The following is a 26,614-nucleotide window of genomic DNA, read 5'->3' as shown; positions in this document are numbered from 1 at the left end:
CCAAGGTTGGCGACCTCTGGTCTTTACGAAGTTATTTTTGCCGGCGCCTACGAGTGTCGTCATTCATCTTAGTGGTTGTGTAAAATTTTTACCTATAGAATTATCAATCTACCCTTTATTACTTATCATTCAACCTTAAGTAACTAATACGATAAGAACAGAAATTTCCGTCAACGCTGAAGTACGGAAAAACTCAGAATTTGTAAATGTGTTATATAGATCAAAGAATACATTTTTGTACCACGGAAACACGATGCCTATGAATTATAGCAAATCAATCCTAAATTATTCTAAAAGTATTCAAAGAATAATTGTATGGACTTTATAGGTCTAAATGCTACACGCACAGGTGCCCCGGCCTTATATAAACGGCCGCATTGTCGATACCCGACAAGCTATAAAAGCCTATAAACATTAGCAACAATCGAATGTAGTACGGGACAATTCGTGTTCGGGTCATCATACACGTGGAAAATACGAAGTTAAAATAGTAAATACCCGTGAAGTCCTCTTTCACAGATAAATCAATAATCGTGACGTACATTGATGCCGTCACGCTTTTTCAAAACGCGTTAGGGGTAATTATTCTGACAAATATAATAAGTGTACCGCCAAACAAATCAATATCGAATATTTGTGTCTGCTGTAGTTGTCTGAAAAAACTATTGCAAAATTCTAGAGTAAATGCAACTATGAAAATGCTTCTTTAAGATTAATAAGTTAGCAGCTTAACGCTTCTGTAACTGATGAGGGAATATAAGCCGAGAGTTAGTGATCTTAAGCAAAACAAGCCAAATAGCAAAGTTTTCACATAACCTTAAATGCATGCATTTACCTAACTCAACAGAAGATGAGACTATTATAACTTTGGTGCAAGTATCAATAACGGTGTAAATTTTCTTTAAAGATTAAATTATTACTATTATTACGTTAGATGTGGCCAAACGTAACAAATGTAACGATGATTTTACTGTAGAGCCAAATTATTATTTTTAGGAGGCAGTGAGATGATTGCAAACAACATTCTTCATTTGATTTCCTGAAAGCTCTCATGGATTTACTAATAACGCGATAGTAGTGTGTAACGACGACCTTTTGTCCCCATCGCAGAAACCCAAGGTTTATTTAGTTGCACAATAGACCGCAGAGTGAACAGTCTTGTTTTACATAAAGCCTACAACTACATTTAAGCACAGTTAAAATGTTTTCGTTTTTCTATTGCTAAGACATAAATTTTTAGTGTTCGTGTTTTATGTTAGTGTAAGTTAATACAATGTGTTGACTATAAATTATTTGTAGTAATTGTTAATTTGTGTACTTTTAAATTTAGACGGTTTGTTAAAACCAAGTAAAATGAAGCCGAAATACTGCTCCGAGAATAATTAGAGATTAGAATTTTTCCCATTTAAACTTTGTAACACTAATGTTTTTATATAAAATTCTCTATCCGAATTATGTATTTTGTTGTGATATTTACTTTAATCGCCGACTTGTTTTCAAACAGATAATAAAGAATAGTTACAATTAATCAATATGAACAGTACAAGGATTTTACATAATACCTACATCAAAAACAAAATGTTATAATGTTTAAAATCCAAATTTATTACTTTAAACACAAACTTTAACAAAATAGCAGACTTACCCTTTTTAATGTAAAACAAATGATATATGTTAAATAAATAATTAAGAAAATCGTAAGAGCTATTAATTTTATAATCAACGCTATTGATTCTTGACTTACAATCACATTTCGCATATGATTTATTATTAAGTTACTAGCTTTACTAGAGAAGTAATAGTAATAGATTATATTTAAGGCTACTATTCTTACTTAAGACTTTAAGCCTTACTTTTTTATATTTTTATTAAGGTGCACACTATGTAAGAGGAAATTGTATTTAGTTATTCTATTACGATTCAAATATGTTAATTAAATGCTACAATTATACGAGTTTAACATAAAGTCTCTAGCAATGAAGAGCCTGGCTTACCGTCCTTAATAAATAATTAAAATCAGCCATCGTTTATTATTACAGAAAAAAACGGACAAAATGCAGATAGTTTTGTACTTGAGTTTCATGGTCCTATCGCAATATATCCGAGCGGAAACGGTCACCCAACAGCTTAGGTAACATTTATAGTTAGCTTTTCGTTATTATGTTTAATAATTTTTTATGATTAAATATGAAATTTGAGTGACTAATCTACTTTTTTATGCAGTGATACAAATATTGATAAAGAAAGAATTACAATACTCAATAGCTTAAATGAATTCGGATTTAAAATATTATTAAGAATGATGAAACAATACCCAGATGAGAACGTAATAATTTCTCCCGCAAGTATATCGTGTGAGTATAAAAATATTTGGCCTTGTACATAACAGAATATTTAACATCGCTAATAATTCAAGTGTAATAACCGGTCCCGAAAGCATTACGTAGTAAATAACTTTTCATCCAATTTATCATTTTCCATTTAAATTTAAAAATCGTGGTACGTTTTCCATTTTATTTTATTTTTTTAATTTGACAATTAGAATTGTTAAAATATATATTAAATAGGTCTACTAGCGATGACTCTTCTGGGAAGCGTGGGGAGGACGTACGACGAACTCGCCGCGACACTTGGATTTTCCGAAGGTAACCGAAGTAATATCCGTAACATTTTCCCCTTTGTTAATTTTAACTTAAACGACTATTTGTCGGTAATGTTTCAAAAGTGTGCTTACTTTTTTTAACTTTGACACGAGCTACCCTTTATTTAGATTTCGATAAATTTATTGACGTACCGTGGTTTCAACTTATTTCTAGATATCTTAATAAATCGTCAAAATCATGAATTTTTTGGTGATCTATTGCAACAAATTAACTCAAATGATTCTTGGAGTAAGACGATGTTTACCGACGCGGTGTTTGTTGACAAGCGATCGCAACTACGTGAGGCGTACCAATCTTACATGCATAAAGTCTATAAAAGCGAGGTTCGAAATGTTGATTTCATAGAAAATGTCAGAGTCAAGGAAATAATTAACGCGTAAGTATTTAAAAACGGGAAATACAGTACCGAATTCTAAATTATTTCTGTTGTAAGAACGGAGCTCAAAGTACAGTACCTGGCTATAAATATTGCACATCGACCTTTGAAAAGAGACAATCGGCTGATTTCGGCTTCGAAGAGCATTACCTCTGTCCCACACTACCTATGTGATGATTTGTCAGTCGTGCGACAGGAATAACGCTCAACGAAACCGAAATTAGCCGATTGTCTCTTTCTAAGGGTCGATGTGCAATATTTATCGCCGGGTACTTTATAAATGTTGATAAATATTTTTTTTCTTAGCTTATCTACATAAATTCAAGAAAAAGTCCACCATTTTATATAATACCTCGTTAAAAGCTATCTATGCAGTTGTTATAACATAACTTGTAAGTATGCCTCCTTCTAGTTGGACTGCCGACTTAGTGAATGCGCGGTAATGACAATAGCGGCTGCATTGATGATGATGAATACAAAGTATCTCGCGCCGCTGTTGTACGAAAAACCTACTTGCAATAACTACAATATAAATTACTTTTCAATTTAAATTCTATAAAGTAAATAATCTACATTGGTCACGGAATCACAATTTAAATTGAAATACAAATGGGGAATATTCATATTTATACTAGGTTACATTAGTTTCGCTTTGTTACGGTATATTGCATTGAAATTAATTTTCGCTTAGTTCTTTTTTACCTTAAATTAATCCATATTAGATAGCAAGTGAAGTGCAGACGAATATTGAAAGTCTATGATTTAAATTTTTCATGGCGTAGATATCAAACATTTAGAAGTAGTTTTTGCAGTATATCGTATGTCATGTAACATTAAATATTATAAAGCACTGGATCTCTATCATATAATAAATTAAGTTACCTCTTGAAAATAGTCAAATATGATCTTGACCGTAGAGCCACATTTCCTTATTTGAAATAAATGACCTTTATGTCTACCTATATGCGTACTTGTTTCGCTCATTGTAAATAACAGAGAGAGAAACACATACCTTGTTTCTCTATTTGTGATTTAAAGGATATAGTGAATAAGATGAACGCGCTTAATATTTTCCTTAATTTTACTTATCAATTTAAAAATATTAACAGTAAATATTCAACGAACCATCGAAATCTTCACTAAATATGTTTTAACAAAGTTGCTTCTATAGACGTTGCGTTTTATTTACTTATCAATTTTTATTTATACACCGCTTATATTACACAAGTCACAACGGCAAACTTAATGCGAAAGGTATTATCAAGTCACTATTTGGGCACAAAATTTTCCGCCTAAAAAGACTATACATATACTTACGAAGTACTTACTATACTTAATTATATAAATGTGACATGGTATAATTTACTTATTTCGTTTCGTTTATTCGTTATTAACTTCTATCATTTTTAGATGGGTTAGTGAACAAACTAAAGGAATGATCAATAATTTCCTTAAGGAGCCGCTACCTAAAGATACGAAAATAGTATTAATAAGTGCATTATACTTCAGTGGACAGTGGGAAAAACCTTTTATTCCTGAACACACTAGAAAGTACGTATTACTGACATCTAGTAATTTATCCAAATAAGGTTAACTTGATTGTTTAAACTTGGTTCTTTACTTTAACATTTCTTAAGCATTAAGCTGTCACAGGTCAAGTCTTACTCTGTTATTAATAAGAAAACTATTTGAATTTGCAAATTAAAAATGAAGTAAGAAGTTACTTTAATCTTTAATACGTTTTCTTCTATTAATATTTACAGTATGTTGTAGACTTTAAAACTAATGTTTTTAAGTTTTTCCGATTAGTTACTCTTTTTTAAATCCAGAATAATTAATTGATATGTCGCCACATGCCAATAAAGTGTATTAACTGACGATAATGTTACAGGATGCCATTCAGGCTAGGAAAAGATAAATTTGATGTTGATCTCATGTTAAATGTAGGTCAATTCAACTATATATTTTCACCAAAAGACGGTAAGTGTACACTTAAGTTTTTATTAATTATACTTTTGCTACATTTTGATAAAAATGTTTTAGTGGAAGAAATTCCAAAAAATAAAACGCTTTATTTTTTTTTAAATTAATAAAATAAACATAAATATTTAATGTAGATGTCCCATTGCAGAGTTACACATGATAGCATTTCCATATAATGACAGTGTAAATACAATGTACGTCTTGAAACCTAGACTACCTGAAGATATAACCCTGACTGATTTAATGGCACGCCTAGATTACACGAAAATTGACAATTTAATTAACAAAATGACAAGAGAAGACGCCGTTGTAAGATTTCCTAAAATGGAAATAAAAAGCGACGTTAATCTAGAATTGCCCTTAAAAGAACTCGGTGTAAAATCGATGTTCAATCCTAGCGAATCAAACTTTGCTCTCATGCTTGATACAAATACGAATGTAAATAAAACGGAAGAAGATTTGATAACAAAGATAAGCGACGGTGATATGGACGGGGGAAGCTTGAAGAGGGTGCTAAACAGCTTGATTAACCCTGGAGTTTATGTGGATTCTGTTCTGCACAAAGTAAAAATGAAAATTGATGGTTAGTATAGTTAAAAAATTATTAATACAGTAGAAATATTTAAAAACGGATCTGATACGTTAACTATGTTCGAAAAGTAAATAATTGACTTGTACGATCAGACACGTACTGTAATACCTTACACGGCTAAAAATTTGTTAGAATAATCAATTTGTTTTAAAATTATCAAAGTATTTTACAATCGTTGACTAATTTTTCCCTGATTCGTTTCATTAAATAAACATGTATTGCGTACATAATTTTTGAATAAACTTCTTGATTAAATATTTTAATTTAAAAGAGAGATGTCTATAAAATATCTCTTTTACGGACATTTTGGGAGAACATAAAAATATGACAATTTCCTTTGAAAACACATTTATTCATAAATTTGTACAATAAGCTTTTAAATTTTGTCAATATGTCTTTGAATAAAATTAACATGTTTAAACATTAAATTTATTCTGACTAAAAACAAGAAATACAAACTACAGGTTAGTGTCTTAATTTTAATATATACAATTTATAACCTTAATAAATAAAAATTTAATATTGTTCCGTCTACTGCTTATATTTCCTCTTACTACCAAAACTGCTTACAACACCAGTTAACAAGCATTTTATAATTTAAATATTTATGGATCTTTTTCGGCGGTTTATGTTTTATTTGTTAACCAATGTTTTGAGGTCTCTTGACTAGTGCTGGAATGCTTTGTTTTTTTTTTTACTAATTTATCCCAAACACGATTTGTCAGATTTTTGTTTGGTAAGCAAAACTACCTAAAAAGCGAGATACTCCAATACGACTGCCGCAATGTAAATTTAAGCATTATAAAAAATTATCTTTAATAATTGGGACAAAATGTCTGCTACGAAGCTGTGTCTCGTTGTCGTCTATGTGCATGCTCCTGAGCAAATGTCGCCTCATATCATTACTGTTAAACAATTTCTTGTCGTCTCCATACTCTGACCCTTCAGTCTTAAGACAGACTTGTCTAAATGATCTGTAATCTAATCAGTTAAAAAACCAATTTCCCCAAACAAAGTAATCCCCGTTTATAATCGAACTACTATAGTTAGACCAAGCTGCTCGATAACCTGTGTTGACGAAACAGCAGAGGCTCCAATTTGGGTATTTTATAGATTTACGAGCAAGCAATACAAGTTAGTAATCTGTATGCGTGAAATCTGCAAAAAAATACCATATTATAAAAAGATACCGCTTCCTCTAATATTTTAAGAAACCTGTAATATAAAAAAATGGAATCTTTAAAATTGTAATATTTTCATAACTTACGAAAATTTTATTATTTACCAGTTTTTAACTGAAATATCAAGGTCATGAGCTATCTCTATATCTATGTAAAATTGAAGAGTGATAATTACGTTGGGACATTTCAGAGTACGGAACGGAAGCTGTGGCCGCCACTAGCGGCATATTAGCGAGGTCATCTGAACAGTTTTACGCCGACTCCCCATTCTTCATGTTTATTAGGAATGAAAAAACCAAGCTTATTACATTTAGTGCAGTGGTGAATAATCCCATCATTTAAGTTATAAATAAAAAAATTTCACTACATTTGTTTTTTTTTAACGAAGCCAATCCCTCTGAATAAGGATATAGTTAATTGCCAAGTTAAAATACAATGTTATAAGTCTGTTTAAATTTATTACTTATATATTTGGGTAAACTAAAACGAGTAATAGTCCTAGCAGTAATAATCAATATAGTTCACGGACCCTTCCGCTCCGTGAACTCTTGTCCGACAAAGCTGTAAAAGGCTTAGGGCCAACAGCGTTAACTTCTACCGAAACAATACAATCGATAATATATGAAGCAATGTGGAAAAGTATACTAGCATTATAGTATACAAGTTTCATATTGTGATTTTTGTTAATATCAAAAAATAACGCCCTTAATTAGACCTAAAGGTATGCTATTGTTTAGTCTAACAGATGTAAAGGAATTTAGGGATGCTACTGTTTAAGCTTACAAATGTCGAGTAGCGTCTTTCTTGCTGCGCTCGATTGCCAGTCTGACTCGGCCTACGTGCCGTAATAACTACTTAATATTAACTGCGACGCATCACAATGGTCTATGTTATTTCTAAAATTATCATATCAATATCCACGTTATTTTACATTGTCTTGTTCAATTGGTACACAATTTGGCACATGTAATAATAGTATTAAGTGAAAAAAAAAAAACTCGCAAACTAACATTTTAAGTAATTTCAATGTGCGATGTGTTTTTCGAAATAGTAGTTTTGTGTCCTATTCCTGAATGTAGATTTGCTGGCAGTCAACATGTCGTGACTCCAAAGAAACAATCGTCTCCTTATGATGATGAAGATAACGACGATGAAGTGCCTGCGCTGCCCATGTCGCAATAATCAGAGGTATTGTCAACATCTTTGGTGCCGCTCGCCAAAGTACAAGTGAAGATAAACCGTATGTCTATCGAAAGCTGAACGTGCTTGCCGTCGAAGCCGCATGCCAACCTCTGTCACCATTCGCAGAACACAAGAAAAGTAACATCTCGCAGTCTACAGCAATGTATAGCGGTGTCCGGCGTGACTCAAAAGGGGCTTGTGTGTGATCAAACCGAAGAATGGTGGCTCTCGTTTCGGAAGATAGCCAAACGTAATATCTCATTCTACAGAGATTTTTGTATCTGTGAGATCACTTTTGTTGGCAATAGGCGGCCCTGTCGCGTCCGTAGCTCCTGGCGTGAATGCGCCACGCCCGCCCCGCGGTAAACCCTGGCAAACTTGTAAACTTACTGTCCTCATGATGGCGAAGTGTTTAAGTTGTTGTCAAGAAAACCCGCATAAAGAACAGTCATCATCACAGGGACATATCCTTAAGTTTTGTCCAAGAATGAATCCTCCGATTTTGGACAAAACAGGAAGTGTAGGGAGGTACGTTATTGTTTGGTCTAACAGATGTGAATTGATTTAGAAACCACAGACCTATATAATCTATTATAGTTTTAAATTGAGGTATAACGAAGATACAAAAATGATATTTAAGAATAGCATTTTCTAATTATAAATTAGAAAATGATATTCTTAAATATCATACTACTCGCTGACGTACCTTTGTTAATTATTCAAAAGCTTTTTTAATTACACATAATCAGTATTTCAACTATTTCACGCCGACAGCCGTGTAAACAGATTTGTGGTCGTTTGGATTTGCAGTAACAGTTTACACACGCAAAATAAACAGGGAGTTATTTAGTTATTCCATTAAATTCATGGATGATGTAATCTCTTTATTTATTTCATGATGTAGTCATTAAAGTACAATTAGGCGGAAACGTGGAAAGGAATAGGACCCATCCGGGTTATTGCCTTTATGTAAGAAACTTAGAAATTTATAAACAATGTTTTAATCGCCGAATAACACGCATGTCATTTGAATTTGAAATGGCTTTAAATTGTCCTAATAAAACTGATGACAGCAATAAACTTATGGAATCTCGTATTGATTAGAGAAATAAGACATATCTGCCAGTGGTATCTAAGAGGGGGTCTCGATGAAGGCGGGGAGTTTTTGTCTGATCTCTTGTCAGTGATACAAGGCGCCAACGTAACGATAGTCGACATGTTACCAGTTCGGCTCTCTCGGGCGCCATAGGGTCGGAATGTTAAGCGGGAATTATCGACGAGTTACAGCCCAAGCCGATGTCCTTGAGCTTGGTCACTACACGGAAAGATGCACGGCGGCCAATCCGTTATAATAGTAATATGTAGCGACCCAAGCCAAGGCTCCCTAGGGAGCCCTCGAGCTTCCCTACTTTAAAAGAGGTCTTAGGCTAGGCGCACTCTGCACCCTGCCACTCCATATCCGAGGAGTCTGCAAATACCATTTGGGCAGCAGTGTTCGTAGTGCAAACATTTAGCTTGTTCGCGAAGTTATAATTGGGTGGTCGCGTAATTACGAAATTGTGTGTGAATAGTCAATATTCCTCCATTGCTATGTTTTGCTCACCCTTAATTGTAACACTTATAAGTTGATATTTATGTTCATAATGGCCTCATCTGTCTCAAACACACATACTAATCAATCACGTAATCCACACTTAGTAAACAACATTAGGCTCATGAAATCCTTATATAAATGAAGTGCTCTTAATCAAAGCGTTTGGAATGATCAGAAGACCATAAAAATTTTAATAGACTATTTAATTTTTTTTTAAAACTTAGCCTTCAGCATGCCAGAAAGAAGGAAGCTGAATATTCATTACATACATGTTCTAGGAATACAGCATACATATTTTTATTCTAAGAGTTATTAATTTTACAGAATTATTAATTTTACCAAAATCCTTTTTCTTTTGAAATTTTTGTATATGGAATGAAATATTTAAAGTTTTACTTGAATAAACAATTTTTATTTAATCTGTCTCCATATTTGTGTTTGTCAAATCAATGGAATATACTAAAGATTTTATACACAATAATTTTAAATTTTATTATTTCTCCTCAAAAATAAGCATTTCAAAAGAAGTTTTAATTTTCTTTCGATACTTTGTTAATTAAGAGCAAAACTTTTATCTATTAACTTTTCAAACATTGTGCCTGAAATTACAATCCTAGAAGGATGTTGTAAATAATTTTATTTTTGTTTTAGTGAAAACTTATACATTTGAAAAGTAACCTATTGCCTTTTACAACAACTTTCTTTATAACACTTGGATAACTTAATATATCTTTAAAAATAATTATAAAAAGGTGAATTATCTGTTGTTCCTTAACAGCTCTAATCTATCATTAAGAGTTTGCTTCCATTGATCTTCCGATATACTTTGTGCCCACTCTGGTATCGAAGTCTCTGGTAATGCGAAATTCGCCATAGCAGACATCACCTATAAATAGTATGCACTTAGAATTTACAAATTACATATAAACAATATACAAGAACAGCAAAAGTTGTCATGACTTCATTAAAAATTGTTACGTACTCTAAAATGAACTCTACATTGACAATAAAAAAATTCCCAATCTACTGTAGAGAATGTAGAAGAAAAATCAGATTTTGTCACTGATACACACTCATGACAGGACAGTTTTGCAGGTTTTAAGATGGCAAAGCACTGAAAATGGTTGGGCTAAGTTTGAGTTGTTTTGTGTTATTTTACTGGATTAGGAAGCTTTGCAACTCTTAAATTGCTTAAGCAGATCCTTCTTGAGTAACATTATTGTAATTAGTTAGTGTTATTGGATTATCAAGAAAATTTCTACAACTAACATACATTACTATGTATTTCTTTGGAAAGTGATTGACTTTACAGTCTATTATATATTAGCTCCATAAAAAGAATATAATGTATTTCATAATCATGTTAAATTTTCTGGGTTCATTACCTGTTGCACTCTTTCATTATCCATTTGTATGGGATCTGAAGTTCTTGGAGCACTCCACACTTCTCTAACAAGTGCATTTTCTATTGGTTCTATGGCAGGTACATCTTGTGTTGGTGCTTGTTGCTCATCTGAGTTCTGAAAATATGACAATAATATTATAATAAAATGTCTTACTTTTTGATGTTTTTGATGGATTTGATGTAAATTCCATTTTCTTAGTTGTGGACTATTCCAACTAAGTTACTTCCCATATTCTAGTATAAAGGGAGCATCCCTGAGGGGATACTTTTATAAAATATCTGTGGTCTTTTGGCACACAGCAGATATTATAATCGAAATAAAAAAACAAAATAGTAATAAATCAAAAATCATAATAAATCAGATATGATAGTTTATATGTAAAGACTAGAACATATATTAAAATTTATTGAAAAGCGACCACTGGAAAATAAAAAGCCACAACTTAGATATCAACTTAAACAAGTATTTGAGTTCACATCAAATCTTAAGTAAATTCACACACTACAATTACCTCTACATCATCATCACTTTCATTTAAATCCATGACTGATCCATTTGGTCCTTGAGGGAGGGGTTGGTATCCAAAATATTCAATTTCATCATCACTCTCTTCATTGTGATTACCATTAAGAAGATTATGCCTAGGAGGTGGAGTCAAACTGTTTGGAGAATTTTCCGGTGGATCTGGACCATCACAAACCATTTCAATTTCTTTTACCATAAAATTATTTAAATAAAATACGTATGAATCAAATAAATATGAAGGAATAACAAGTTTTCCAGAAAACTAAACAAATGGCATAGATACTATGTATAAAAAAATTTCCACAGCATTAGGATGGAATAAAATTGAACTTTGGGCTCAGTGTTTATAAAAAACAAAACATTTTTGTTATAATTTCTTTATAGTTAGTGGTTCCTTTATTTCCCTTTTCATCTACTTTTAAAGTTAGTTATCCATTAAGAATAGAATGTTCAAAAAAATATTACGTACTCCAGTTTTTTAAGTAATACAAATTTTTAAAAAACATCAAAAATACAAACTTAAAATAAAAAACAATGTTTTTAATATTATTGTAAAGTAAGTTAAAAACGACTATTTAAAACTAGTTAGGTTAAAAAATACTGATAACTTTTCAGAAAGGTCTTCATTACTACTTTATAACCTGTTCCATTACAGTAAAGAAACTAACAAATGCAAAATTTTATTATCTATACTTATTGGCTACATTGACTTTGACAGTCGGCAGACAGTGACTACCTTTGCTTGGTGAAATCTATTGTTATATTTACCCTTTGTAAAATAAAAACCGCAAAAATTCGGTCTTTATGGCGTAATTTTTCTTTAATTTTAGTCTCAACTTTAGCAACGATAATGGCGTGGAGAAGTCACGGTGTAAATAATGCTGATATGGTGCGAAATCTTCGAGGTGGGCCTAATATTTGGATTTCGTAATATTAGTATTGCGTATTCGGTTGCGTAGGTCTGTTTATATCTTGAATTTCGTGAACCTACCGTTTCATCTAAAAATCAATTATTAACCTTTTTTAGTTAAAATATAATAAATTGAATAAGATTATTTTTAATATACCTTTTCAGCTAATGGAATTATTAAAACTGCCGCGGTAGAAAACGCTATGATCGCAGTAGATCGCAAGAGTTATTGCCCTTATGCTCCTTACCAAGACTCTCCGCAGTCTATTGGATATTCAGCTACTATTAGTGCTCCACATATGGTGAGATTGCACTATTTTCAATTTATTCAGTTCATTCTAATAGAACTTCAAACATTTAAATAATTAATATCGTTAAAATTTATTAACAAATATAAGCAAACTTAAAGATAACTTGGATTTTTATAATTATATTTTCGTAAAAAGTTAATCATTGCTGTATATATTAGATATCTACAATAGTATAGTGTTAAGAAATTAGAGTACAGATGCAATTTTAGTAGACCATTTGTAAATAATTTGTAAACAAACATTTTTTATGGATTATTATATTAATTAATCATAGTAAATCATGATAATTTACATGTGTAATTTGTTTAAATCAAATTATAAATGTAGTTTTAAAATTTTATTCAACAAAGTATAACCTATTATTGTATAAGAGTATAACCCAACATAGAGAAATACTGTCTATTGTTTAAGAACCAATTAATCATTTAAGCATATAAAAACCTTATAATGATGGAAAAAGTTTTGAATTTTTTTTTTATTTTATTTATTATTTATAGCATGCCCATGCCTTAGAAAGATTACATAAACAATTAGTTCCTGGTGAGAAAGCTTTAGATGTGGGATCAGGCTCCGGTTATTTAACTGCTTGTATGGCAATTATGCTAGGTGAAAATGGCTCAGTAGTCGGCATTGATCATATCCCAGAACTTGTTCAACTTGCTACCAAAAACATCAAGAATGGTAATCCAGATTTACTAAAATCTGGAAGAATTAAACTGATTGGTAAGTACATTTCTATTGGACTGTTGATTATAAGTTACTTAAAAACACTTGTTGAATTAAAAATATGCCTTACACCACATTTTTCAATAATTATCAATTGTTAAATACATTAATGTTATTTTCTTTTATACCTTAGTAAAATCAGTATAAAAGCGTTTACAAATAAATAAAGAAATATCTTAAAAAATACTTTTAACTCCCATTAGTCTAGATATTTGCTATGTAACAAGTATTGCAGGCTTTATTACCACCTCTCTTCAAAAAAAATTAAGAGGTGAAATTTGCCATATGTACTAATGATATTTGACATTAGTCCATTTTATCATACTTTATTTTGCTATTATTGATTATGCAATAAATCCCCTTTATTCTCATTATCTCTGGTAACATTATCAAAACAGACATATGAAGAGAAATACTTAATAGAGGAATAAATTATTGGTAGAGACTGCCTTTAAAGAGTAATAGAAATGTTTCATTTTGTCTATAACTACTAACACTTTAAAGAAACTATATAACAGTCAGTATAGTAAATTTTACTTTTATAATAACATTTTTTTATCAGTTGGTGATGGTCGTTTAGGATATTCAGATGATGCACCATATAATGCCATTCATGTTGGGGCAGCAGCACCTACATTACCACAAGCTGTGAGTTATATGTAATATTATTTTATTTAACTACCTAGTTATTAGAGGTTTGAAAAAGTTATTTTTCGATTTGTCAGAAGAATGTTCTATCAAAATAGACTTTTGTGGATTATTGAATTGAATTTATTATTATAGAAATGCTCTTTATCTATTTCTTCGCTATCTTTTGTTTATAAAACAAAGTCATGTTAATTAGAAACAATTTTTAGGATTTACCAATTTTTTGGATTTCTCTTCACCCTAAAAAGAATAATTAGTATTGTAATATGATAGTCATTCATAAAAATATCATTAAAAAAAAACATCAGTCAGAAAGTCAGTCTAGCGTTCATTTCTATAAACCAATGTTATCCAGCGCGGGGCGCTCGTCCCACTGGCCGGCAATTTGATTTTTAAAGGAGCAATTGGAAAATGGACTAGACACGAGCATAACCCCTTAGCTTCGGTCGATTTAAATTCAATGTTAGATTTCGGTGCCAAATTTAAAGTGAAAAGCAAATTCTTAAATAATTATGAATATAACAAGGGGTGCCTAAGAGTTTAGAAAGGCTAAAGTAGGTCATTGCTCAATAAAGGTTGGGAAACACTCGTATAAACGGTATGACAAAACGCAATCTACAATTCACATGACATCTATGGTTTGTTTTGAGAATAACGCAAAACATTAAAATTGTAGATGGCCGGTCGATACGTTCGTTCGAGTGATACAGCGTTTCTTCGATTATTATTATAAATCGTATTGACAAATTAAACCTACAAACTGTGTCAATTTTAAAATACGTATTTAACTTCACCATCCACTGTTAGTCGGAAAAAAGTTCGCAGAGTCAGCTAAAATTACATATAACGTCAAAAAGTATAACATAGAAGAACAATATATGCTATGCTACAATTGTTTCAATTGTTTTGCATCAGTTAGTAGATCAGCTGAAACCCGGAGGTCGGCTTATTGTGCCTGTTGGACCAGAGGGCGGGGAGCAACATCTTACTCAGGTATAATATCGTTTTTAGATTAACATATATAAGTAAATAATTTAAAATTAAATTATAATGATGGGCAAAGAACTTTGTAGTAAATTATTAATTAATTGCTTTTGGATATTTCCTTTATAAATTTGTAAAAAGCTACTTGAATACAACCACTTTATGTCTGGCATCTATGGCACTTGGCCATGATGGTCTTAAAAAAAAAAAGTGCGAAACGGCAAGTTGTCCGAAAGTCGAGGGCTGGTTTGTATTGGATCTTAAATATACGTTATTATTTTACCGCATCATTCGATTTCACTATTTGAAAATGTATCTGCCGCGTACATTGAACAAGTTGATTAACAGTTCTCCCGCATTCTCCAAATATGTAGATAGAATACCTTCATTTAAGAAGTACTCGTGTGTAATTAGACATGCAATAGTAATGGTAACAATTATGCATTTACGAAAATTTGTATGTTTTATATTATATTTTTTGTTTTTGGTCACAAACAAATGTATTTTTTTCGTTTTTAGGTGGACAAAGCGGCTGACGGCACCACAACCATTAAGAAACTGATGAGTGTAATCTATGTACCGCTAACCGATAAAAACCATCAATATCGTGAGTGACTATCGTTTGGCACGTTCTTTTATGGACTGCTCATATTGACTTTAGCAACGGCTTTCATTTATTGTTTAATTAAACGCTTACGGTATTCGTTCAATCACTGATAGTAATCCGTCAAAGAATTAAAACAAAACTTACATTAATGACGCGTTTAATGTAGACATTTAATAATAAATTCATAATACTGTTTTTATTCCCTTCAATAGGTTTTTCTTGCAATTATTTTTGACTAATTTCGTTCAATAAAAACATTGTAAAGTGTTAATGGTAATAAATACCAACATTATAAAATGCTTATAAAATTAAAAAAAAAACAGAGATGGAAGAGTTCATGTTAAATGTCATTACTTTTCGGTCTGTTTTAATAAAATAAGGGTGTATCATATAATCACTGTAAGTGGTTTGCCTGTATTTCCTGTTTGAGAATTATTATACGTTTTTTTCACTGTACCAGTAAAGTTTGTTTATCTGCGTCTATATATTTAGTAGACCTCATTATCATTATTGTTTTAGGTACTTGGCGCTAAAATCGATTACTTGACTGATTATTTAATATTTTAGCTAACACTATACAAATTTTTATCCTAATCTGATTCCTCAATAATAATAAAAATGGTAAATATATTACAATTGTGTTTTATTGTTTATAACTTTTGCTCTTAAATAACTTTCCTGTAAACTTTTTCTTCCCATAAGGCTTATCTTCTCTGCTCGACTCTGGTTTTTGCTTGTAATGTAATATGCCGTGTAATATCTCTGCTTCGTTTTTATTTTCTAAAATACGTATTAATTCGTCCTGTAAAAAAGTTGTAAGATGGATTGAGAGAAATTCCTATACACTAGCATTGACACGGCCATAGGCCCTTTGTACACACAGTTTGTTAATGCGTTTACTAAATGTAAATAACTCTAAATCAACATCCAGTTACCTTGCTGAGCGTTATTAAATGATCTAAAGATTTGCCCCTGTTCATAATCCTCGCTATATTTTTAGTTGTGATGCCAGGTAGTTTCTGCACAAAGTCATGGACCAAAACGTTGTACCTTTCGTAGCACATATCATCTGCAGTGTTCTCTCCACTCAGAGCTATAGCTTCTTCTACGTTGGGATTTTTTCTTCCTTGCTATAATTCGATAAGCAAGAAAAATATTTTATTTTAATTTGGCTTCAAACAATGTAACGAACTTTTTAATACAGTGTTAATTAATTCTCCAATGACTATAATAAAAATGTGGCCTACATAAATTGCTATATCGCATTAGCTGTGTCCAAAAGAACGCTAATGAGGGTATTTCGGGGAAGAGCTATATAGAATAAACAGTAGTATACAGAAAGTGAAATTACCTTTAGTTCATAGAAGAGCTCTGCTGTGGCATATGGACTGGGCGACCACACGAGCTTCAGTCTCGGAAAATGAATTGTTAACAATTGCAGCTTCTGTTGAATTTCTGCGCCAGATAGATCGGTTGATACCACGAAATTACCCTAGCAACAACAAATTTCTTTAGGTAGATATTTTATTAAATTTCTTTTAATACATGTTTTTGTTTTATTAATAAGATTATTAGATCTGTAGAAAATTGAATTCTATTAAATTAGGTCCCCTTAATCATCGCTAGAGCTTTTCTTGAGAGCGGTAGTCGGTTCGAAAGGAAATTTGGGTTCATAATGAAAGACCTCTATTTGCACCGATATACAAACATGACTTAATTAATATTTTGTAAAAGAGTATGTAAATTTTAATAAAAGGAGTAGTACGGTAGTCCGTATGATTCACACAAGATGTACCATCAACTGGGAATCGAACTTACGACCCAGGAAATTGTACTCACCTGTAAATTAAAAGGTTTGTTTTGGTCGAACTCGATGAGCAGCATCGAGCGGCTATAGTTGCGGCACATCTGAGTGCATTGCGTGTACAGCCGGCCCGAGTTGAGCGAGCCGATCAAGTCCGAAATCGACTTCCGTTCCACGCAAATGTCGGGCGTAAGTATGTAATCACCAATCTACATTAATGTTCATTGTGTTACTTAAAATTTAATAGCAAAGTCATCAATCGCTTAAAGGCACTTATCACATCCCATAAAGATGTGAAAAACTTAGATTAATTTATTTTATATTGGAACAACAGTACTCATATAGGTCAACTTTTTTTTTAAATCATTTTATTTTCTACTTCTCTTTCGCTTCGCAAAGTGTTGTTGTGAGAAGAAGCAGAAAGAAACTCCAAAACAACAAGTTTAACAATTTATGCACATGCACTTTCTGTCAGATATAGTGTAAATGAAAACAAAATAATCAAGCAATATCATTGCTAATAATTGTAATTTAAATATTTGTTTATTTAACAATACGCCTATTCCGAGAATTTACTTATGTATTAAATGCGTTTAAGACTTTATGAACTGTAGTCCAATAAACTTGCGGAATTTTATTAAAAATTTCGATTCAGTTTATAACAAATGAATTAAAGATTTTTACTAACCGAAATGTTGGTATAGCCAGTTTTTCACGGTGCCATGTAAATATGCTATGGACGTCCCTTATTTTTAGAATTTATGCTATTGTACACGTACAAAATGTTATCATAAATATTTTGTGAGACCACGGTAAGAGTATTAATTTCTTTAAACCGTTTTTCCAAGAAGATCTATGCACCTCTACCCTAAAGCACGAACCCACAGAACATTATGCTGTTGATACAACTAAAGTCTGTCCGATTAGCCATCATATAATAATAAGTCCAGGGACTGTGATGATTCATGATTGCATTTGTTACCTCTTTGAGATAAAATGTAGAAGGCTGTGTTTATACGATTATGGTTATTTCTTTGTATATGGCTATCGTTATGTTGCTGCAATGATGAAAATAATTCCTAGAGACTACATTTTTTTTCTAATAGACAAATCGTCATTCAATTGTTTACCAGATGTCCGTCCGCTTCGTGTGGTCCGCGCTGTCTTATGTGGGTGTAGTTTCATATAATCAATTCTTTGTTATTTTTAATATTGTTATTTTTATTATTAAAGACAGATAGCATAAGTTGCAGCACATAGCCTGACTACAATAATTATTCAATGTAAGGGTTGCATTGAAGTTTAGAATTAATCATAACACCAAGGAAAACTGCGGTCTATATGGTTTAGCACATTAAAATTTATTGTTTCATTTTTAGGGGTGTTTACTTTAAGAACCAACTGTGTGTAGGCTTTAGGAAAGATGTTAATTTGGGAAAATGCCTAATTATTTTCTTTGAAACATATTACTTTCCACTTTATTCACCAGCAATAATTAAAAATATTGATATATCAAAATAGCTTCTTTATGCATCCAAAATAATAAAAATCCAGTCCAATTAAGAGATGGTGACACGGCTGACATCCTGCATATATATTTAAAGTTTATGATGTGGATAAATATGGAACAATTTTAACATTCTGAGTAGGATTTCGAATCATATAAATAACAACGATTATTACACGTTATATCGATATAAAATCAATTATACTCACTGTGATGGTAACTGGTTCTATATTGATACCTTTCTTATGGAGCAGAGCTGGTAAATCGGAGCGAAACTCTCTCATATCCACCACAACTAAAGGCTTCTCACTGTTTTGGTTTTGTCCTCCTTAAAATACATATTTATATATTTTTATTCCATAAAAAGAAGGTTTCAGGCATAGTACTCATCTAATGTCAAGTCCTATGCCTTGCTAATTTTAGTGTTACACAGATCTTTTAAATTCAAAATCTAACATATCACGAAGTTTGTGGTCACTTTCAAATAATATGGCACCGTAACATTTTAAGTTCTGCCATTGAACGAGAAATAGCGACCCTGCATTAGTACTAAATCGGAACTTTACAGGATGCAATCTTGATTAACCAAATAACTCTTACACATAAAACGTATCCTCGAGATATGCTCACTTATTCTTAAAATTGTACGGTAAAACTTGTGTTATATTTTCCTTATTAATATACAAATAATTATCTAGATAAGTTCTATGTTACGTCTTAAATATTAACTTAAACTTAATAGTTCAATTGTTATACATTTAAGTCAACTTGTTGATTTCTAAACAATTTTGTCTATTTTTAAAAAAAATAGATTTACCTGCTTTTCGAGAATCTGTTGTATTTTCTTCTTCCTGGACATTGAGATTAAAGTATTCATCGGTTTTTCCATCTTGATATGAAGGTACAACCATTACCTATAAAAATAACATAAATGTTTTTTTTTTTTTGTACGTAAATTCTATAATACACTTTTTTAAATATCACGTTTCACCAATATGAATAAATACACAAATGTTTTCTTCCAGCAAAAATCTCTAAAAATATATTTAAATCTAAGATTAACAGTGCTCACAGAAACTTAACAAAACAGCAACAAAATATAATTGGGAAAATACCAAAACTCGCAGTTTTAGTGCAGTCTATAATAAATCTGCACGCTTATTATCATGTAGTGATGAATATTTGCAAAATTGATTTTTATTTGTAGTCATGTATGTTTTGTAATTATAGAATCAATTTTCACTGTATTTTATTTATTTATTTTTTTCGTAATAAAAATGAATTGTTTTCGTTTTTTAAATACTTGTCGAATACGGATTCGATTCGACTCCTTTCATTTTTTTAATAATATACCTTAAATGATTTTTTAAAGACGTTAAAGTCCCCAATTTACCATTGTTGTGTGTTACATGTATTTTTAACACGATTTCTTTGCACGCTTTTCTAGGGAACGTATCTAAGGTAAAAATGAGGAAAACAAAGAGTTGGGTATACTTAGAATAGAATAAATTAGTTATTTTGTAGTCCTGCATATTTATTTTAATGATTCCATTTCCTCATATATAAGGTTTAGAATTTAATGTGTTAATTAATAGCTGAACAGTAATATGTATTCACTTACACTTTTAGTTTCGATTAATAGTTCAAAGGCCTGTTTTTCTCTTTTTAATGAAGTTAGGTATGCTTGTTCTTCAACAGTCTTATCATGTATTATAAAATATACCATAGATTTTGATTCTTCTGGTTTCTTTCTGCATTCATACAATTCGATTTGTCTGACAGCTGCCATGTCACTATGATAAAGTATAATGTATTCTGGTCGCAATGTTTCAAGGGTTCGCTCCAGGGAGAAAATATTGCCATTTTGTTTGAATGATTGAATACAAATTATTGGTTTTTCTGCTTCGATTTGTGTAATATTCAAATCATCTAACTGCAACAAATAATAAAGGAAGAGAATGAAGTGTTGAAAATTATTAAATAACCTATCAACATATAACAATGGTACCTGAGATATAGGCTCAAAGAAACTCTGGTCTGCAGATGATGTTTGTTTGTCATGAAACTGGCTTAATGTCAAGACATAATTTGATTTATTTGTTTCTTCGGCATTGTCACTTTCATCATTTACTTCATTCTTTGTATTTTCATTTATTGTACTTAGTAAATCACATTTCTGCATGTCTTTTTCCGAGTTAGTCGGAAGAGATTTCTTAAATGTTTTGTATTTAGTGGAAACTGTATTTACTGTCAGGTCCCTTCTTAAAGCCGTATACAATAAATATTTGTTTGCACCCATAATGAGGTAGTTATTTAGTTGACAACAAGTTTTATTATCTTGACAGAGGATTAACACTTTTGTACAGTGTAATCCTACATTTTTCTTTTTTGTTTCTTCAGGTATTTCTTGTAACAAGAGCTCACTTAGACATTTCCACTTTGGACACGGCTCCGGGTCAAACTCTGGAAATATTAAAAACGGCAAACATAATGAGGGATAAGTTTCTTTGCATATCATATGAAAATTTTAAATAGTTTTAGGCCTGTATTACATAGGTTCTGGAGCGAGATCCATCTTTGACATCAAAATTCCCTGTTGCATTTTTTTATTTTTAGAGGTAAAATATAACAATAAATCGAATAACACGAAACAATATTTTACTTTTTTTATTAGTATCCATTTTAATGGTTGAGGGGTATCAGGACGTTGCGAGTTCGGTCCTTGGAGCGTACGGACATGTCTCATGACTTTTTCGCCACCGTTATTGCTGACTTGCAATTATGCTTAGGTTTCTTACACCTCCGTGTAAAGACAACAAACGACTTATAAAACCAGCTAAGGCATAATGATCAGTCCCAAGACTGTCAATGACTAACATCCTCTTACACGTTTTCTACGAGAGGAAGGCATCTTCTACCACACGTACGCTCTTCCCGAAGAAATACGTCTGAGGGTCGTCCTTGGTGGCCTTTCCTTAGAATTAATGGTCTTCATCTTAATTGATGCAAAGCGCAAGTCATCCCTGCGCCCTAAAAATCCCATGCTACTTATTATGGCAACGCCGGTACTCTCCCCAGCGGGGAAGAAAAACTTCAAACTTAAAGATGTCTGTTCCCTTTCTGGAGTATCCTTTGAAGCCTCGCACAGGAATGCAAATGTTACCGGTGCCAACTGTACGAGCATTCCCCCCGCAATAACTTTTCGCGCCTCTGCGCTCGCCCCGCGATTACAGAGGAACTGCCTTCGTGCGTCCTCTGTAGGAGTGTAAGCAAGAGCGAGAGCCACCCCGCAAATTAAAGGGTCTGCCACAAGTCGCCCAAAAGGCGTAGCACGGGTCGCCCCCATTCCTTCGAACCTTCTAGAGACGATGCCACTCAGATCCCTTACGCTCCCGTGGTAAAAGTTTCGAAGCCCGTTTCGACACCTTTCTCATATCCCCCGCCTCCGGCGACACGAGCCTAAGCTGTCTCTCTGTCCGAGAGGCAAGCCTTCTCTTACCAAAACTGCATCATCGGCAGCCTCTTCAGATTAGCCAAAGCCGGATATCCCTCTACTTCCGAGGAGCTTAAAGACCTCGCGCAATGTCTCTCCAAAATAGACCTCGATGAGGCAGCTATTTTGGCCGCAAAGCTCCGCACAGCCTCCGGTTCATCGGAGCGCTTCTCTTCACTCTCGTACACACGAGAGCAGCGAGCGCGTCCGCTTTACCCGCGTTTAAGCGATGGTTAGGAGAATCCCGTACCGCTCTCGACTACTGTGTAGTCTTCACTACGCAAACCTATATAACACTTAATTCATTATTCTATACACTTGCACCGGCAATGTTCCTCACCGTGCGAACGTCATCTATGTAACTGGAATATGATCATCAAGAATAAATTTTTAGCTCACGGACCTCTGTCCCCGTGAGCTCAACTTCAATGAAACTGCGCAAAGCGTAAATCGGATACCACCATAACATTAATCAAATGCAATTCATTTTAATATCATCTGAACCAGAGTTCCCCAAACTTTTTTGTGTCGTAGACCCCTTGCCATGTTTTTTCCGTGTTGGGTAGACGCCCTACTTACCTGATATTGATTTCCTGCAAATTTATTGTTTGTCCCACATTCGTATTTATAGAGTGACGAATTGAACAAGTCAGTGCAAGATAGCGAAGCTCTGAGGGCTGAAGGCTGCGACTATCAGGTTTTTATAAGTTCAAAATGTATTGCGACCACAAAGCGAATACCAACATCCTACAACTTACACAATTTTATAAACATATATAATATTTTTTTACTTCATACGTTCTTTTATAAATAATGTAAATGTTTTGATATTATATGATAGTATGATGTAAATAAATAGGTACTATCAGTGTATGTGTTGAGATCCGCTATCGTGGACCCCTAAATTTTTTTCGCTGACGTAGACCCCTTAGCAGGTTGTCATAGACCCCTAGGGGTCGATATAGACCACTTTAGGAATCACTGTTCTAAACCATACAGCCAAAGAGATTTATTAATGATGTCTATATAAACTATTTGTAAGAAGTCAGAATATTACATTTTTATATATTAATAAATAATGTTGTCCTTTTGATGATATATTAAATAAATCCAACAAAACTTTCACACATTATTAAAGTACCTAACTAATAAAATAAACTAAACTAATAAACAATAAACATCCACTGCAATAAAAATTAAAGGTTTGTCACATTAATGTTTATTATTAGTTTTTTTTTTTTAAGTAAAATATTTATTTCAATGTTATGATAATTTAAATTATAAATGCAAACTTTGTCTAATTACTAATTTAGCAACTAATATATAATAAATATTTACCATTTTTACTGTTATAAACTCTGCCTCTGGCTAATCCAAAAAGTTGTTCTGCAGAATCCAGTAGTATCCACCCAGAGTTAACCTTGGCATACTCTGGTGTTCTATATTTACTTACTAGAGCATAGAATGTTACTGCATCATCATGAATTAAATTTCTAAAATTATCATTACCATATAATTGATTTAGAAAGTAGGATCATGTTGCTGAGATTAGATTATTACTCACATTATCATACTCCTTAACACTTTTAAGTCTTGGATGTACTCTTTTGTTCTGGTGCTAAGTTGATGCCAAACACAGTCCAACTGTGATTGTAGTATTTTGTGAAATTTTTTCGTTATACAATTTTCTGTTGTTATTTCCTTGAAAAGAAATGTGAAAGGACATGTAATTAAAAATAAAGTTATGATCATTGCAGTTTAAGAAATATTTTTCATAAATTTTATTGCCACATAAAATAATCCACTTTATAAGTATATTTTTACAATAAAATCTCATTATCTCCGTTACATATAAAAACAATAAAATTAATTTATATTTTGGTACCCATGGTGATAAAACATATAAACAAAAGAAAAATCTTGTTGATGACTATATTTATTAAATATTCATCTAACCTGCATATCCAGTGTTCTGTTAATTCCTTTTATTTGTTTAACAGTGTAATTCATTATGTCTAGGAGGCACATTTGTATATGATTTGCTTTAGCTGTCAATGGAATTTGTAGCTCTACAACTTCTGCTTGCCGATTTTTTAAGCTCTTTATGATGATACCATGAAATCTAAAAATATTTGATATTACTTAAAAGTATTAAGTAATGTATAGTTGTATTTAATAAAAATAAATGATTTAAAAGTGAAGAAGTGGTCTATTTTTCTAGAGATCAGCTTAAATTTTATTTTATTTGCTATATAAAATGCTTGCATAAATAATAAAACTAAAACTAGTAAAACTGGAGCTTTTCTCATCAATGCTTTAATTTTCCCTCCAAGTTAATTAAAAAAAATTACATAGGAGATTTACATAGGTTGATCTATAAGATAAATTTCTCAAAAAACTCTGGTTCAAATCAAATAGAATAATATTATAGATTGCCAATATTCTGTAGAACGTTTGGTTTTAAACAAAAGTGTAAGAGTAAATAGTTTAGTGCATTTAGCTCTTAACCACCTGAAACTGTAATATGCTGTAAATGCTAATAGTCAAACAGCATTTGCCCAAAATTAAAAAAAAAACAATTAATGCAAAGCAACATCCATAAATAATTACCTAGGCCATAAGTACAACTCTGTCACAAAAAGAGCTCTCATAACTTTTTCAACTTGATGGTAGCCAAAGGTGAATGATATTGGTGAATTGGAAAAGGCCTTAATAAAGCCTGTCTAAAAGTAAAATTATACAGTTAGGAGTAATATATATCAACAATTCTCATTTTACAACAGTTATCAGTTATTTTTCAAATAAAGAAAAACATGGAATGAAGAAAAGAAACATAGATACAAAGATAGAAAAACTTTGTAATACCCACTTTATTTTTTTGTCTATATAATCTAAGGACAAAAGCCTCTTGACATGACTCCAAAACAGTATGTGCTCTTAAAACAATGATTCCAGTGATGTGAGCTATTGGAACTCTATTCTTCAATAAATCAACAACTAAAATTCGAGTTGACACGAAAAAAACTCCCCCTTCCAAATAGGTTTTAGCTCTGAAAGAGATAATTTAAAAAAATGACCATCGAACTATTGCTGTCTAAAATAAACTGAGTAGAATTGATAATAATATCACCTCTCATTTCCATTATTTGGAAGTGAAGTTAGGTTAAATTTTGACGTAAATAACTTTTCTTCTTCATCATGACTATTAATGATTAAAACCAAATTACTGGGATCTTTGTAAATACTTATTAAGTAAGTCAATATATTATTGTAATTAATTCCTCTAAAAATAAAGTGATCATTTCAGAATAAAATTAGTATTGAATGCCGTTTTTAATGTGATAATTTTGTATACCATACTTTGCCAATATTACAAGACCATCTTTTTCTTGGCCATCCATAAGAATTTGCTTTTCAAAGGGAAGTAAAGGAAACTTAGCGAAGCTTTCAGAGGAAACGTCCGCGGTATCGGTATTGTTTGTTTCGATAATTTTGTTATCAGGTTCCATAACTATTTATTTTATATTACAGATAGTTAAATTAACTCTAAATGAATATAGAAAGTTACAATACAAATATAATGGTTTGGTGAATAATTTTTTTTAACTTATTTCTAATTCAGAACTTAATCGCAGACACTCGGTGATCTATTTGGACAAAGTTGAAATGTCATAGGAGGAAGGAGAAAACTGTGGACATCTAAAAACATTAAATCCTTTTTAAATGATAATCGATACATGGATAATTTTAATCTCGATATAATCGAAAAATCGAGATTAAAATTTATGTTTGAATATCTAATTAGATTTTTTTAAACACTATCAAATTTTGAAAATTTTAAAATTAGTTTTGTTTTTATATTTCATTTATTACTGTAATATTAAATATACGCAGCATACTTATATACGCAGAATATTTTTTGTAGATTGTCAACGAGATCAAAAAAAATTGTATAGATGACTCTTTGAGGTCTGCCCAAGAAGAGTTGTGTTGAAAACCTTATCTTATTTTTAAATAATTTTGAAAGTTAATATTTTACTTTCAAATTGTGTACTGTTTTTGACATGCCAAGTTACGGGTAAAACTCATTTAACAATTACTTTAGTAGAGATTGTTAATGTT

At 31.7% G+C, this 26,614-nt stretch overlaps 4 protein-coding genes across 6 annotated transcripts; 2 read left to right on the top strand and 2 right to left on the bottom strand.

Annotated features, from left to right (window-relative positions):
- Window positions 1-1,144: 1,144 nt before the first annotated feature.
- Window positions 1,145-7,153, top strand: LOC137932720 (leukocyte elastase inhibitor-like). The gene is made up of 9 exons (XM_068776377.1): window positions 1,145-1,260; window positions 2,040-2,131; window positions 2,224-2,354; window positions 2,568-2,645; window positions 2,817-3,039; window positions 4,450-4,590; window positions 4,931-5,019; window positions 5,171-5,605; window positions 6,986-7,153. Exons 2-9 carry the CDS (start codon window positions 2,055-2,057, stop codon window positions 7,135-7,137), a joined length of 1,326 nt encoding a protein of 441 aa, XP_068632478.1. The 5' UTR covers window positions 1,145-1,260; window positions 2,040-2,054; the 3' UTR covers window positions 7,138-7,153.
- A 2,793-nt stretch (window positions 7,154-9,946) lies between these two features.
- Window positions 9,947-11,831, bottom strand: LOC137932998 (male-enhanced antigen 1). Its single transcript, XM_068776722.1, has 3 exons — window positions 11,489-11,831; window positions 10,957-11,091; window positions 9,947-10,457 (listed from the first exon to the last, which is right to left on the bottom strand). The coding sequence occupies exons 1-3, from the start codon at window positions 11,696-11,698 to the stop codon at window positions 10,329-10,331; spliced, it is 474 nt and encodes a 157-aa protein (XP_068632823.1). The 5' UTR covers window positions 11,699-11,831; the 3' UTR covers window positions 9,947-10,328.
- Window positions 11,832-12,271: 440 nt separating this feature from the next.
- Window positions 12,272-16,318, top strand: Pcmt (Protein-L-isoaspartate (D-aspartate) O-methyltransferase). Of its 2 annotated transcripts, XM_068776209.1 has the most exons (7): window positions 12,272-12,407; window positions 12,578-12,714; window positions 13,221-13,446; window positions 14,012-14,097; window positions 15,013-15,090; window positions 15,601-15,688; window positions 16,208-16,318. In XM_068776209.1, the coding sequence occupies exons 1-7, from the start codon at window positions 12,353-12,355 to the stop codon at window positions 16,219-16,221; spliced, it is 684 nt and encodes a 227-aa protein (XP_068632310.1). In that variant the 5' UTR covers window positions 12,272-12,352; the 3' UTR covers window positions 16,222-16,318. The 2 variants fall into 2 exon arrangements, with proteins under 2 accessions (XP_068632310.1, XP_068632311.1); XM_068776210.1 differs by lacking the exons at window positions 15,013-15,090; window positions 15,601-15,688; window positions 16,208-16,318 and adding an exon at window positions 14,774-15,004.
- Window positions 16,002-26,131, bottom strand: mei-9 (DNA repair endonuclease XPF mei-9). Of its 2 annotated transcripts, none has more exons than XM_068776207.1 (15): window positions 25,853-26,131; window positions 25,623-25,775; window positions 25,362-25,542; window positions 25,103-25,215; window positions 24,449-24,614; window positions 24,057-24,193; window positions 23,831-23,985; window positions 21,008-21,462; window positions 20,621-20,932; window positions 19,817-19,913; window positions 19,209-19,327; window positions 17,528-17,701; window positions 17,040-17,180; window positions 16,624-16,818; window positions 16,002-16,490 (listed from the first exon to the last, which is right to left on the bottom strand). In XM_068776207.1, exons 1-15 carry the CDS (start codon window positions 25,999-26,001, stop codon window positions 16,332-16,334), a joined length of 2,706 nt encoding a protein of 901 aa, XP_068632308.1. In that variant the 5' UTR covers window positions 26,002-26,131; the 3' UTR covers window positions 16,002-16,331. The 2 variants fall into 2 exon arrangements, with proteins under 2 accessions (XP_068632308.1, XP_068632309.1); XM_068776208.1 differs by having other exon boundaries at window positions 25,623-25,736.
- Window positions 26,132-26,614: the final 483 nt, after the last annotated feature.

Source organism: Battus philenor, unplaced genomic scaffold, assembly GCF_028537555.1.
Source record: "Battus philenor isolate CCGP_79_NKW_IND1 unplaced genomic scaffold, ilBatPhil1.0.hap1 SCAF_12, whole genome shotgun sequence".
NCBI classification, from domain to species: Eukaryota; Metazoa; Arthropoda; class Insecta; order Lepidoptera; family Papilionidae; genus Battus; species Battus philenor.
The sequence above is the reverse complement of the archived record's forward strand: the minus strand, read 5'-3'. Positions and strand labels throughout refer to the sequence as shown.